The sequence below is a fragment of the Balaenoptera musculus genome, chromosome 5 (genome assembly GCF_009873245.2).
Source record: "Balaenoptera musculus isolate JJ_BM4_2016_0621 chromosome 5, mBalMus1.pri.v3, whole genome shotgun sequence".
Taxonomy (NCBI): Eukaryota; Metazoa; Chordata; class Mammalia; order Artiodactyla; family Balaenopteridae; genus Balaenoptera; species Balaenoptera musculus.
The window spans coordinates 22,861,248-22,875,326 of NC_045789.1; the positions used below are offsets into that span (position 1 = coordinate 22,861,248).

At 46.5% G+C, this 14,079-nt stretch overlaps 1 protein-coding gene and 1 pseudogene across 1 annotated transcript in view; one reads left to right on the top strand and one right to left on the bottom strand.

The window, feature by feature from the left end:
• The window catches only part of SETD7 (SET domain containing 7, histone lysine methyltransferase), a 48,803-nt gene extending 35,064 nt beyond the window's left edge, over window positions 1-13,739 (bottom strand). The window contains exons 1-3 of the mRNA XM_036852359.1: window positions 13,680-13,739; window positions 12,859-12,991; window positions 4,395-4,524 (exon numbers count right to left, since the gene is read on the bottom strand). Of these exons, the coding sequence (XP_036708254.1) occupies window positions 4,395-4,524; window positions 12,859-12,991; window positions 13,680-13,709 (293 nt within the window). The 5' untranslated portion in view covers window positions 13,710-13,739. The remainder of the gene's footprint in view (window positions 1-4,394; window positions 4,525-12,858; window positions 12,992-13,679) is intronic.
• Window positions 1,701-3,826, top strand: LOC118895834 (annotated as a pseudogene).
• Window positions 13,740-14,079: the final 340 nt, after the last annotated feature.

Genomic DNA, 14,079 nt, shown 5'->3' on the forward strand with positions numbered 1-14,079 from the left:
AACTGGTTTAGAAATAGATAGCTAGTTCCTTATTTTACCTCGAGTATTCTCTGCCAACAGTGGGGGCAGAGAATAAGATGCTTAAATTCTCTGCCAACAGTGGTTTACCTCTGTGATCTGAGGATGGGGGTAAAAAAAAAAGGGGGGAGCATGTTCACTTTTTACATTTCTGTATTTTCTTGAAGTTCTTTTTTCTACCAAGCATTTGCTACCTGTGTAATTTAAAAAAAAAAAAATATTCTGCTTCTGTTTTTCCAGGCCATCTTTCCTGGTGATCTGAATATTTTAATTCTTATTCAGCTTTATCATATTCTATGTAAAGGGGAAAATTGATTCCAGAACTTTCTTTTTTTTTAAGTTTTTTTTTTTAAATTAATTAATTTATTTGTTTATTTATGGCTGTGTTGGATCTTCGTTCCTGTGCGAGGGCTTTCTCTAGTTGTGGCAAGCGGGGGCCACTCTTCATCGCGGTGCGCGGGCCTCTCACTATCGCGGCCTCTCTTGTTGCGGAGCACAAGCTCCAAACGCGCAGGCTCAGTAGTTGTGGCTCACGGGCCCATTTGCTCCGCGGCATGTGGGATCTTCCCAGACCAGGGCTCGAACCCGTGTCTCCTGCATTGGCAGGCAGATTCTCAACCACTGCGCCACCAGGGAAGCCCACCAGAACTTTCTTGATATAAATTTTTATTTGTTTGAAACCTTCTCATAAACCACACACCCAGTCTATGGCATGGATTGTGGTGATAGTTTCATGAACGTACACTTAACTCCAAATTCATGAAGTTGTATATGTTAAAAATGTACAGCTTTTTGTATATGAATCATGTCTCTAGTTAAAAAAAAAAAAATCACAATCAGGTTTTATATAAGATTAGAATGCATCAGGCCAAATCTTCTGTCACTACACTAGAATTTTCCAAACACAGCCTCCTGTAACTGCAAATAAAGCCTTCAATGGGAACATAAGCGAGTACTACAGGTTTGAACAACTTCTAAAAACTCTACCATAAACCTTTTGTTTCCTCAATTGTTATTTCAAAACCTTGATGTCACCCTTTTGGGAGGAATTTTTCCAGACTAAAGCCTCCTGACTGGCAGTAAAAGCACTGAGTGCCCACTTTGTTTTACCCAATACATCAGACCCTAAAAATTGAGAGCAGTAATAGGGAGAAAAATTAATAGAGCAGTGTAAACTGAGGTGCTGCTTCATTAGAGGTGACTGACTTCTCCATGACCACTTCCTGCATCCCCCTTAGAAAGATCTAGTAGATTCCACAGCCTTTATTTCAGTCATAAGACTCACTCACTAACTTTTCCGCCAATCCTTTTAGCAGATGTCTCATAACATGATCATCATTGGGCTTACGAATGAAGGTGACAGGACCTTTTGAGAAACTGTCACCACACTGCTTCATCCCATGTCATAAAAGCAGTGATACTGACCTTCTCCCCTCAAGGTATCACCCCCATCTATCCGCAGAAGGCTAACAAGGGTAAACTTTTCGGGTCCTTGCTAATGCCACCACTCTTTGAGTCTACCATTGGACCCAAGTCTCTCCAGGTGTTTGAGTGGTAGGTATAAAAACCAGTGAATTCGTGCCTCTAAAAGAAAAAAGAAAGGCAATGAATTTCTTTCTCTTCCATAGATAGATACTGGCCTAGTGCTTCAGCCTCAGCCAGGGTTCCAGCTTTCCCCGGTCATGACTCCCATGCAGATCACTGCATCTGTACGGCACGCTGGGGGAACTGGATGAAGCTGGTCAGAGCCAGACGTGACTGGCTTGACACAGGGAGGGAGGGAGGCAGGTGCTTGGGAAGTCTCAGGCCCCACTCAGCCCCGCAGGGCTCATTCCTGACACACTGGTTGGGAAGCCCAGCCTAGCCCTTCAGCTCGCTGAGTCTCAGGTCTGTGAAGCAAGCCCGTAACCAATACTAAATTCAACGAAGCCTGCTGGACTGTTTTCCCAGAGTCAGTCAATTACTGGGTATGACCTTCAAACTACGAGATTTAAAACATCAGCGCGCGCACGTGCGTGTGCGTGTGCACGTGTGTGTGAATTCTACCCTCTTTTTCGTCTCCCATCCTCATTCAGCAAGAAATTTTTTTTTAATACCAAATTAACAGAAAGTGCTATGAAACATAGAAGATGGAACAGATACAGATCATGCCCTCAAGGAAACCTCTCTCCTGTAGGGGAAATAAGACATTTATATAAATATATATTTGCTGAATGAATAAAAGAATAATTGCATGAGGTAAACAGTGACACTTTCCAGGAAAGAGTTATAAATAAACTTCTATGGAAGTGAGGCAGGAAAAGTTTCTTTCTGGACAGGTTAAAGGAATCGTGAGAGAAGAAAGCACTGATACCAAATCGAGTAAGAGGCTGCTACGGGACTCAGTTACCCACCAGGGCAGAAGAAAGGAAGCAGGATATTCGACCATTTAACATGAATAGTTTGGAAACGAATTTCTGCTAAAAAGAGGTGGGGTGTGGGGTTGAGGACAATGGGAAAGAGAAGGTTGGAATTAAAATAAAAATTTACAAAAGTTCTCTGATAGGTTTTTATTGCTTTCCTCACCCCTCCTTATATCAGATAATTGAGAGCCTGAGGACCTGTTAATATTTTTTAAAAGCGGCTCACTCCACCTACAGAAAAGGGATTCTGGGTTACAAGCCAGTCCCTGCGATCACCCTTCAACTATCAGCTTAGACGTTTTCTTTCCTGAAGGAATTCCAAGGTATAAGGAAGCTTCAGCTTATCACCAATGTCAAGAGTTTACAGTAAGCGGTGCTGTGTCCCACAGAATCCTATAACCTGCTTTAGCTAAATCCATTTCTGAATTACCCAGTCAAGTGGTATGAAAAGAGCTAGTCCTTCCGTGGCTCTGAATTCCTCTAAATGCTGGAGAAATTCACACGACCACTTTTCATTTCTGAAGCTGACACGGCTTAAAGGTCACTGTTGGAAAGCTGAGCCCATGCAACCGTATCTCTTCTTGAAAGAGAAAAGTCCTAGTTATTTCCACCTATCTCAAGAGGGTGAGGCGCTTCTGCCTCACAGCGTTCTCACACAGGGGGTGAAAGCAAGGTAAAAGAACCCTGCTGTGAAAAATATTTTAACTAGTGGTAGAACATAGGAAATACTAGTTACGACATCAGCATTAAGGTATCACACACAATGTCCAGTCATCCCAAAGACAAGCATTTAGAACACTGTGAGTCTGGAGCTGTACCCCCCTCCTATATCTACCCATCTTACTGTTTGGACCGCGATGACGTGGCTTTGAAGAACTTTGCTAAATAGTCTCTTGACTAATCTCAGGAGGAAGGAGAATATGCTGAGAAAATTATGAAGCTGCAGAACCAATGAGGTGGCTGAATCTTCTTTCAAAAGGAGATCAAGAAACTGGACCATGATGTCTGAGAGTGTGCTGAACACACAGTGAGTGTGCGTTACACTTGGAAAAGAGCGTGAATCAGTCACTACTGGAACTACACACAGTGGTCCCTGACAAAAACGATCCCCACTTGTGTGACTTTATGGAGACTCATTATCTGAACGAGGAGGTGAAATCCATCAAAGACCTGGGTGACCACCTAACCAACCTCTGCAAGATGGGGGTCCCTGAATGTGGCACGGCAGAGGCTCTCTTTGACAAGCACACCCTTAGAGGCAATGATGGCAGAGCTGGGTCTTAGGCCATAGCCATGGGGGTGTAACTAAGCAGGACACTATGGGACCTTCCCGGGACAGACCCCTCCCCCATATCCTCTGCTGGAGCTCCTCTCTGAAGTACCCAGATAACAGGAGCTGATGCACATTTCCGGAGTTGTTTTGCAGATGCTAAAACCACCACCAAATGGAAGAAATTAACTACTTGAGGTCATACATGGTCATGACTATGTAGCCCACAGACCTACTGGTAATGTTAACCCCTGTGACACCGCCCTGTTCCCTCACCATCAACCAAGCAGAGAAATGGGTGCACGCTGATCACATACTCTGGGACTCCCCTCCCTCACCTGGTGTTTAAAAATGCTTTCCCGAAACCCATCTGGGAGTTCGGGTGTCTTGAGCACTAATTGCCCTGGGTTCATTGCTTGGCGCCTGCACTAAACGCTGCACTTTCCTTCACCACAGCCAGATGTCAGACTGGCTTTACTGCACACGGGTGAGCAGACCCAAGTTTGGTTCAGTAACAGGGGGTGACTGACTTCCCTGGTCCCCAAAGCAGTACATGCATGTTGGGGTTACTCTGACCTTTTCTATAAATTGTACTAAAATATTCACTTAAATTCTCTCATTCATATCATTCCTCCAAATAAAGTGATTTGGTACCTACTCCCCACCCCCCAAAAAACAAAATAAAACAAAACCGTGAGTGCTACCTGCCATCAAAGAAGAAGAACTTCCCCCGTCCGTTCTTTTCTCCGTGAATGAAGTTGCCCTCAAACCTGTCTGTGGAGGAGTAGGTGACCGTGCAGAAGCCGTGCGGTAATCCATCATCATCCAGGTGCCCTGGAGAAAGGGAACCACAAGGCAAACCTTAACATCTTCCACGCTCACCCACCGTCATCCGTGCCCAGACGCGTGCAGCTCAAGGGTCCCTTCCCTGCCTGAGGGGAGAGCGAACACCAAGCTTTCTCTGCCAGCATCAGCACCAACAACTCCGCTCTTCGGTACACTTTAGAAAGGACGGGTCCACCACAGAGGGCCTTAGACACGTGTAAGGTTATGAACCAAAACCACGCTCAGATTTCACTGGGGACTGAGAGTTATTCTCAGTAATAACACCTGCAGTGTGAGTTTCAGTTGACCCAGTACTTCCCCACACGGTACTGCTCACGTTTGGAATTAACGCCCTCGAACGCTCACGCTTAACCGAAACATGGTTGAGATGGCACACTGTCTTGGCAATAAGTTATCTGGTTCTAGAACTAAGTATACAATACGACGTCACACATCATGATACAGTATGACGTGGAGCAGTGCTGGCCAGGTGCCTTCTGAAAAGGATACAGCCACGTCTTCAAGACTGCCCTAAAATCTACACCTCACTGTACGAACACATGAACTGCGAGTCCCTCTAAGCTTAAACTTAGGCTTAACGTTGAACTTACTGCTTTACTTTCCAAAATCTTTCAGCTTTGAATGTTCAGTAATCACCTTGTCATACACCCTCGACCCACTGTGTTCAGAGGGTTTGTGCTTTAAATGTAGCTAGAAGTATCCACGTGGCCATTTAAGCAGTGGCTTTGAACACCAGCAGCAATTATTACACTGTGATCTTTAAACTGCTGGTTCTTCTTGGGTCACCGATGGGTGTACTGTTATATTTACGTTTACAGTCAATGTTTAGGTTTTTTATTATTATCTACATATTTCACAAAACCCAGGAGTCACCTCACTGGTGTCTCCCCAGTCATTCTGGTGAACTAATTTTGCAGAGGTGGGTGAAAATGAAGGCAGCAGTTAATCTACTGGCTTTCTCCTGGGTTAATGACCTGAGTCATGGATGACAAAGGTATAAAAGCATTAAATACTGTGTGCAATGCAGGGACATTAAACACTTAAATGTGGCTTCCAGATGGCTCACAGACATAAAAGAAAGCACAAACCATATCACCACAATGAATGCTTTACTCTCCTAAAAGAATTTCTTCTAAAGTGATAAAAGAATATCGTCCCTTAGAAGATAGTTAAGTAAGCTCTCTTACAAAGAACGAAAAAGTTCTTTATTTGTATTATTGATTACATAAACATAAAATAAAAATGAACAAATGCACTGTTTTATTGCTACATCTGATTCTGCATAGAATGAATTACCTAGAATATATTGCATTAAAACATGGCTACTTAAATAAATCACAATCAATAAGGTTCCTTTCCTCTTAACCCAAATTTTTTTCTAACAAGGGCCAGGAAATTAATGGTTAGGAGGGAAGTAGGCCACAATTGCTTCCTTCCTGCTCAAAAACCAAAAACTGTACCTGACATAATTCAATGACACTTGAGTCATATGAAGTAATTTGGACAATTATTTTCTAAATATCTACTGATGGCGTTTCTCTCATTGAAATAAATTATATCTACTTTTTCTCCTTTCATTAAAAAAAACCACTCAGTGTATAGTTAAAAGCTTCCTTTTATGAAATGTTGCTCAGATCAAATTAAATTTAGCTATTTGCATTCCTACAAATTTAGTATTCCACTTCTGATTTAGGTATAACTATCAGAATAATCATTTTAACCTTATATTGAGGTACTTACTAATTTATTGAAAACGCTTTCCCCATAGAAAACAGTTCACATATTTCAGAGTTTATAAAGTTAATGTTTGATAAAATTAGTTATTCTACTTTAGATCAAGAGAAATATTATGATAAACATGAACACTAAGGGGAAAAAAAATCCAATGTTAATTCATTTCCACCTTTGCTCAGTTGCAATAGTCCTATCCTATTTCTGAATAAAACACTGCAGGTGCACCCTCAGCAATGGCATTTAGATATTAGAGAAACTTGGAAGCATCATAGAACACACTAAAAGCACCTGAGGGACAGTACTGAACCCCACTGAGATGAAAGCAAAAAAATCAACCCTGCTCCACGAAGGATGCTTACGCCCATGCCTCCTTCCACAGGCCAGTGAACAGAAGTCCCATCACCTTGTTAGGCTCTAGGGAGGGAGAACAGAGAAGCTGCTGAATGATGGCTGTTTCTCTGGTGACACCGTGTGTTTAGAAAGAAGGCTCAGACTTGTGACGATTCCCAGCCTTTCTAAAGGTGTTTAGGCTGCTTGCTGTGAGAAATCTCCCTCTATCAGATCACAGCAGAATCCTCTGGTTGGCTCATTTGTTTTGTTTTCTTCTCATCCTTCCAAAAGGAGGACGATGTGATCAATGACCAGGATGTGATCAATGACCGGGATCAATGAAAAGGAGCTCAAAGTTAAGGCTTGTGATCATTCAAGACTTCCACCCTGAATATGTAACAGCCGGGGGTGGTGTTCCTAGCAGTAGAACTTTATGTTTAAAACAACAGCCACAACCAAAACAATAACAACAACTAAGGGACCGTCCAAGGAAAGAAACGTCAGGAAGAAAAGACATTAGGCTGGGGCTTCCCTAGTGGCGCAGTGGTTAAGAATCCGCCTGCCAGTGCAGGGGACACGGGTTTGAGCCCTGGTCTGGGAAGATCCCACATGCCGCGGAACAACTAAGCCCGTTCACCACAACTACTGAGCCTGTGCTCTAGAGCCCGTGAGCCACAACTACTGAAGCCCGCGCGCCTAGAACCCGTGCTCCGCAACAAGCCACCGCAATATGAAGCCCGCGCACCGCAACGGAGAGCAGCCCCTGCTCGCTGCAGCTAGAGAAAGCCCACGTGCAGCAACGAAGAACCAATGCAGCCAAAAATAAATAAATTAATTTAAAACAGAAAAATAAAGAAAAAAAAGAGAAGAGATTAGGTTGCTGAGACCTCATATCTCCTATCAATGTTAGTGCTAGAGGAGCTTCTGGTACAACTCTTGTTCCACTGCCATTTGGACAATCAGATCATGTAATATTTGTCTTGCCAGCAATAGTCAATTTAATGGAGAAGGAGACTGATATACAGAGAAGAAAAAAATCTGTATACCTACTATGCATCAGGCACTGGGTTATGTAATTTCCTGTTATTTAAATTAAACCTCACAACCATCCCTCAAATTCCAATCTTATAGATGAGGAAGCCACCGCTATGTGCCCAAGAAACACATTAACTGCTACCCTGAATGCGCTCATGGATGCTGAAGGCCCCTTCCCCCAATCCTCCAATCCCTTTTCTCTCTGGTCAAGGGCAAACTGGCTGAACACCCTTTCTTCCCTGCCGATGGTGGAAGAAGCGACCTCTAAAGAGGGAGGTGTTCTCAGGTCCCAGGCAGAGAAATGGAAGACGCCTTCGTAGTTACGATAGTTCTCACAGAACCACCAGGATCTTCACCAGCATATCCTGGTGGCAAATGCCTGTCTCTTCCAAGTGTTACCCGATGCAAAGAGCAACGCTAGTCCAGCTTGCTCTGATTGAGATCAATCTGTGCAATGCGCCAAGTCAGCCAGCAGCCTTCCGGGCCAATTCCCACTCAACAGAGGTTGAACGCCAACCCAAACAACAAGGAAAACCCACTTGAATGACTGCTCTGTGTTGGGAATGCGGTCCCAGCTCGTGTGCCATATATCTGTCTGCAGCACGGTTTTAAATATTGACTGAAGTTAGAGGAAGAGGGAATAAAACATAACCGTCTCACAAGTCTAGTTTTTCACTTTGTTCTGAAGATCATTATCTACTGAACAGAGAGAAAGTTCAATTTTTTCCCCTCGGGTTCCCTCGGAGCTTCTTCCTGAACCTGATGAGAGCCAGGCCTGTATTCTATGCAGTGACGGTACCTCTCAGCACAGGAAATTCCCTCTGGATCGGACACCTGGTTGCTTACTGCCTCAGGCTTATTCACAGGAGATCTGAGTGTGTGTGTATATATGTGTGTGTTTCCCTCAGAACCAGAGGCCCTTACGTGCATTGTTGGTTTTGTATAATAGAACTACTTTAAAAAAAAAAAAGTAATAATAATAAAAAGGCAAACTTATTCTGTTTAGTGCAAAGAATGTGCCCTCATGATGATACACTTACACTGGTGGTTAAAAACATAATTTGAGTTTTGAGAGTAATCCCTTGCAAGAGCTCAATTATTAGTTGTGAGGGTCTTAATTTTAATGTGAGGCCTACACATAGAGGGTGCTACCAGGACACCTAGCCTGTATTTTTCCTAAGTACAGTCTTATTAGAGACAGGCAGGATGAGATATTAGGGGGACTGTTAGAAATGCTCTTAATATTTGAGGGGTTTGGACAGTGAAACACGGAGATGCTTGTTTTCATTCTGGCTCCTTAGTTCTGGAGACTCTGCTATTTCCAATTTTTGAGGATTCTTCCTCGATGTCTCCTTTATGTTTCGAGGCCTTTCTGTTTTTTCCAACCCTCATAACCGCTACTGCAAAGAGCCTTTTAGGCGATCGCCTCACCCGCTCCCCACTGCCTGTTCATCCCATCCTCCCGCCCTCCCAGAGCAGGGCCTTCATCCTCTATTCCCAGCTCTAAAGAGCCCTCACATGGCCCACGGCCTCCAGGATGGAGTCCACGATCTCGGCCTGTGACGAGCCTCCTTTCCCTGTCTCACCCTCCACTTTTCTCCTCCCAGGCCCTCTGTTACAGCAGAACCCAGGGATTCGTCTCCGAATGTGCCTGCGTAATTGCACTCCTCTCTCTTTTTTTTTTTTTCCCTTTCTTTTTAATGTCTTTGTGCTCCTGGGTTAGTATTCAATTAGCTGAAATTCCTTGATGAGATTAATGAACCACACATAAGGGTATCCCTTTCCTTGTAGGATGATACCAGTCTCCCTGAATTTTGCCAATCTAATTAGAGAAAACTTTTATCTCAACATTTTCATTTGTATTTATTTAATGAAGTTGTGTCTTTTCAAATGCTTATTGGTCATCTGCGTTTTTCTTGTGAATTATTGTTTCATTCCACACCTCTCTTTACTCCCAAAGTTCCCCTCTGGACTGGACTCAACTCCATGCCACCTCTTCCAGGAAATCCTCCCCCATCTATTTCCTCAAGCGAGATGCAATTTTTACTTCCTCTCAACCACCATCATTCATCGGTTTAGATGTGATATATTTATTTCAAATTATATTAGGGACCACACTGTATTCATCTTTGTGTCTATGGGTAGACAAAGAAATAGACGTAATGACGATTTCTATTCCCAAAGCTAAACAGCACTCCCTGAAGAAGCAATGAGCCTCAAAGAGTTTTTTAAAAACCACAGCAGGAGCTCAGGTGATGTTTGCAGGCCTGCTGAGGCCCAGGGCTACCTTCCCAAGGCAGCACAGCCAGCAATGTACACAGACACTCCCTCCACCCACCTGCCCTCGGGGATTCATCCATCCTGAGCTTAGAATGCCACCCAAGCTACAGTTCCACCCGACAGAGAATCAAAATGTACATGAGGTGACAAAAGACTCAAGTCCTGAAGAGACCAATTTCTTCCCCAGAGTATGTTTCTAAGGAGGAAGAAAAAGAAGAAAAAGGGTATCTGTTGCAGAGGCTGTAAGTTAAATTCTCTTTCCCCAAACACATTTTTCTGAAAGTCACCAAACTCTTTCAGAACCAACCTCTAAAGAGTGACATTGATAAAGAACGACACTGACGCAACATTTAACTGTTGCTTCCAAACTCAGTTGCCAACTATTTCATATATTTGACTGACTCATTAAAAAAAAAGAAAGATGTAGAGAGACAGTTTGGTATGGCACAGTGGGGTTCTGGAGGTCCAAGCCTGTCTCCTACCCGGCTGAGTGTCCTCAGATTAGTTCTTAACTTCTCTAAGCCTCAGTTCCCTCCTTTGTAAAATTAGGATAATATTAGTACGCACGTGATAAGACTGAATGGATAATGTGTGTGTGAAACACTTAGCACAGAGCCTGCACATAGTAAGGACTAAACAATTACAGCAATGATAATTTCAGCTAAGACAAATAAACTACCGAGAGCACAGGCTCTGTATGTGGAGAGAGGTAGGTTAGTTGGTAGTTCAACACCAAGATATTCAGACGGGCCTTTTACCAGTCCCCCATGCATGTGTTAGATGTTAAGTAAAGACTATTACAGACAGCACTTAAAAGTCCAAGAATGGCTAAAGAAAAGCCTACTTTTACACATGCATGCTCTAGACACTGTGTGAGTTTGAGCCTTGGGTGCGTCTAAGGATTTTTAAAATTTCTGTGTTACTCTAATTGTTTACTGTTAGGTACAACTGAGTCACCATGTGTCCCGAATTGCCCCAGACATTCAAGGTTTAAGCCAGTTGTCCCAGCATAAGTATTAAACAGTGACCCTTCTCAAGTATGTTCTGATTTTGGACAATAATGCATATGGTCACCCTATATAACAGAACCTTCCTTGCTTATATGAAGAAATTTCTCTGCTTTCACCCATTGAGCAATCTCAAAAACAACATTGATGCATTTCTAAAGCTGCTTGTTCACATTCTGCAAGGAGCCTGGGACCGTGGACAACTGGGCCTTGTGTTTCCAAACAGCTTCAAAGGGGAAGATGGGTTAACCTCGGGAGCACTGCCTGTGATCAAGGGTTTGCATTAAATTTTTATGAGTAAAAGTAAACTTTGAAGAATGAGAGCCAGTCCTAACAATTTGAGAAGAGCATTTTTCAATTATCTTTCATAATATGAAGGCACACGTAGTCAATAATTTACATTTAAAGAAGGCTTCCAACTAACATCTTTGGGCCCCAGTTAAGTCCCAGCATTGGCTTTACTCATTGGAGATAAACAGTTCAGGACACTGTGAAATTAAAACACCACCATGAACACTCCTTGAAGCTGGATAAAGAAATAAGAAGTTTCACTAGTTACATTAAGACAGTTAGCTTTTATAGAATTCAGAAATATTATTCTACTTAATCTCTCCTTAAGACCTCGGGAGCACTACAAAAGGAGTCAATTATGTTGACATAAAAACTGATTTTTTTTTCTCCCAAAGTAGCAATAAGTATGCATCCTCATGCATCTGTAAGGGTCCCCACTTTGTCTTTCTTTACCATTTCTGAGAGCTTGTTTATACAAATTAGATAGAAACCATATTCAACCAAAAGCTTAAAAAATATTTACCTAGATATCTGGTTAAAATATTCCGGAATAATATCACGCAACACTGCAAAACATCACGACGTACTGTGTACGGTAGAATCAAATAAATAAATACGCTAAAGAGTATTTTCCAGTATTCACTGTTACAAAATCATAACATCTCCTGATACAAACAACTAGATTGTATAACGTCCCCACCTCGCTTTTTAGAACCAGCAAAAAAAAAAAAAAAAAAAAAAAAAAAGGTGGAGAAACTCAGCAAAACAAAGTGGCGAGAAAAGTCGGGGGAGGGGCGCTGGAAGCGAAGGGGCGGAGAAACACGACACCAAGGCGGTGATATCACCCACAGCCAACTGCATGGAATTCAGAAAGTTAAGTGTCACCCAGCAATTTCAGTCCGGGCTTGCGGCGCGCCTGCACAGCGTGGCGGCGGCGGCACCCGCCTGGGAAGCAGGAAGGGGGAAGGGCGGTTTGACTGAGTTCGCTCGGGGGCAGCAGAGGCCAGGGCCACCCGCCTCCCCGCCGGCGTGCGTTCAAGCCCCGGGTCGGGAGCGTTGTCCATGGCTCTGCAATGATTTCATCGTTTCGGAGAAGCGACCGCCCGGACCGCGGCTGCCACGTGCCTGGTCCGACCCCGTGCGCTGCGCCGGGGGACGGACCCGGACGCGGCCGCGGTCACCGCGGGTCGCAGCGGCGAGCGGAAGGAAAGGGCTGGCGTCCGGAGAGGGGCTCGGGCTTGCCAAAACCGGGCGGGGGGATTGCTCCACGGAGACGGCCGGCCGCGGGGGGCTGAACTCCTGCGCACCGCCACCTCCCATCCCCGAAAGGGGGAAGGCCGGAGTGCCCGGCAGGTTTCGCAACTCCGAAGGCGGATGCAGGCGGTGACCGGGCGGGATGGAGCAGCAGCGCTCTCCCGGAGACCCCGGCCCAGCCGAGCCCCGTTCCCGGCCTGCGCCCCGCCGCGCAGTGCGCGCTCCCAGCGGCGTGGCCGTGGCGGTCCGGCCCCTACCCAAGCAGCGGGCCACCCGCCTAGGGGGCAGTGGCGGCCGCGGGGCCCGGCGCCGCGCCGGTCGCAGCCCGCCACTCCTTCCGCGTTCCGTGCCCTCGGCGCCTCCTCCCCGGGCCCCAGAGAAATGCCTGTACCTTCCACAGCCTCCTCCACCATCTCGTCGTCGCTATCCATGGCGGCTGGGGACCCTGCCCAGCTCGGGGCCGCGCGGCTGCCTCCCGTCCCTCCGGGTGCTCCCGGCGGCTGAGCGAGCGCTGGGGCTGAACCCTGCGAGTTTGGAGGAGGAGGAAGAGGAGGAGCAGTCGGGGCTGGCTCGCACTGCCTCCCCCTAGAGCCCTTTCAATTCCTTGGCCTTAAGCTGCTCCCGCAGCAGCCGTCCCTCCTCCTTCGCCCACTTGCCCCTCGCTTCCGAGGCTCCGGGGTGCCGCCGTGGCCGCCGCCGCCGCTGCAACTTTCTCCTGTAATACCCCCTCTTTGTTATCGAGCAGCTGATCCGCTGACATCACCCAGCGCCGGTGCGCTCCCTCCCTCGCTGATTGACAGTTCCCCGTCCCTTCCCAGAAGTGAGGCTCCTTAAAACGAAAGACGCTCAGGGTCCGCGCTGACGCTACGCCCCAGCCCACCAGCCCCCGGGCCCATCAGGGTTTATCTTTTGCTTCTGCGAGGCTTGGTGCGCTCCGAGCGCCAAGCCTGGTCCTGGGCGCCGCGGGCTCCTCGCGGGCACTTGGGACCTCGGGGTATCCGCCCTCTGGGGCTCAGAACTCCGACCTCCAACTGTGCCGGGGACCACTTGGAAGTCCGCGTGCAATGCCCGCCAGTCCCCCCTCGGGACAGCCTCCAAAGAGCAAGGCGAGCTAAGGCAGCGTTCCTAAAGCTCCAGCGCCTCAACTTCCTCTCGCCCTCGCCCCCACTTCACCCCGTTTGCCACCCGGAGCTGCACGAGTGCGGCACGCACTGGAGAGCAGGTGTCTCCGCGTTGCCGCATCACATCCGCGAGCAGGTTTCCCAAACTCAAGGGGGTGACATCCAGCCCAGATGCGGGTCTGCGGCTCCCACCCGTGCGCGCTGCGTCCCCACCCTCCTCGGGACCGTCAGGCGTCTCGGGTGATTCAGAAATTCAGCAGATCCAAATGGCAGCGGGCTCTTTATCAGGCAGGAAACAAGCGGCGCGGAAGGCCTGGCAGTTCCCTCCTCGCGCTTGTGGTAACAGAAAAGGAGCCACCGAGCGGAGCTACTGAGGAGGGACCCTCCGTCTGGCGCGCCTCCCCCCCTGTACGTGTGATGTCCCCAGCTGTCTCCCTGTTTCTCCAAGTGCCAGCCTTCCACAGATTCGGGCTCTTTAAGTGGAGAACATC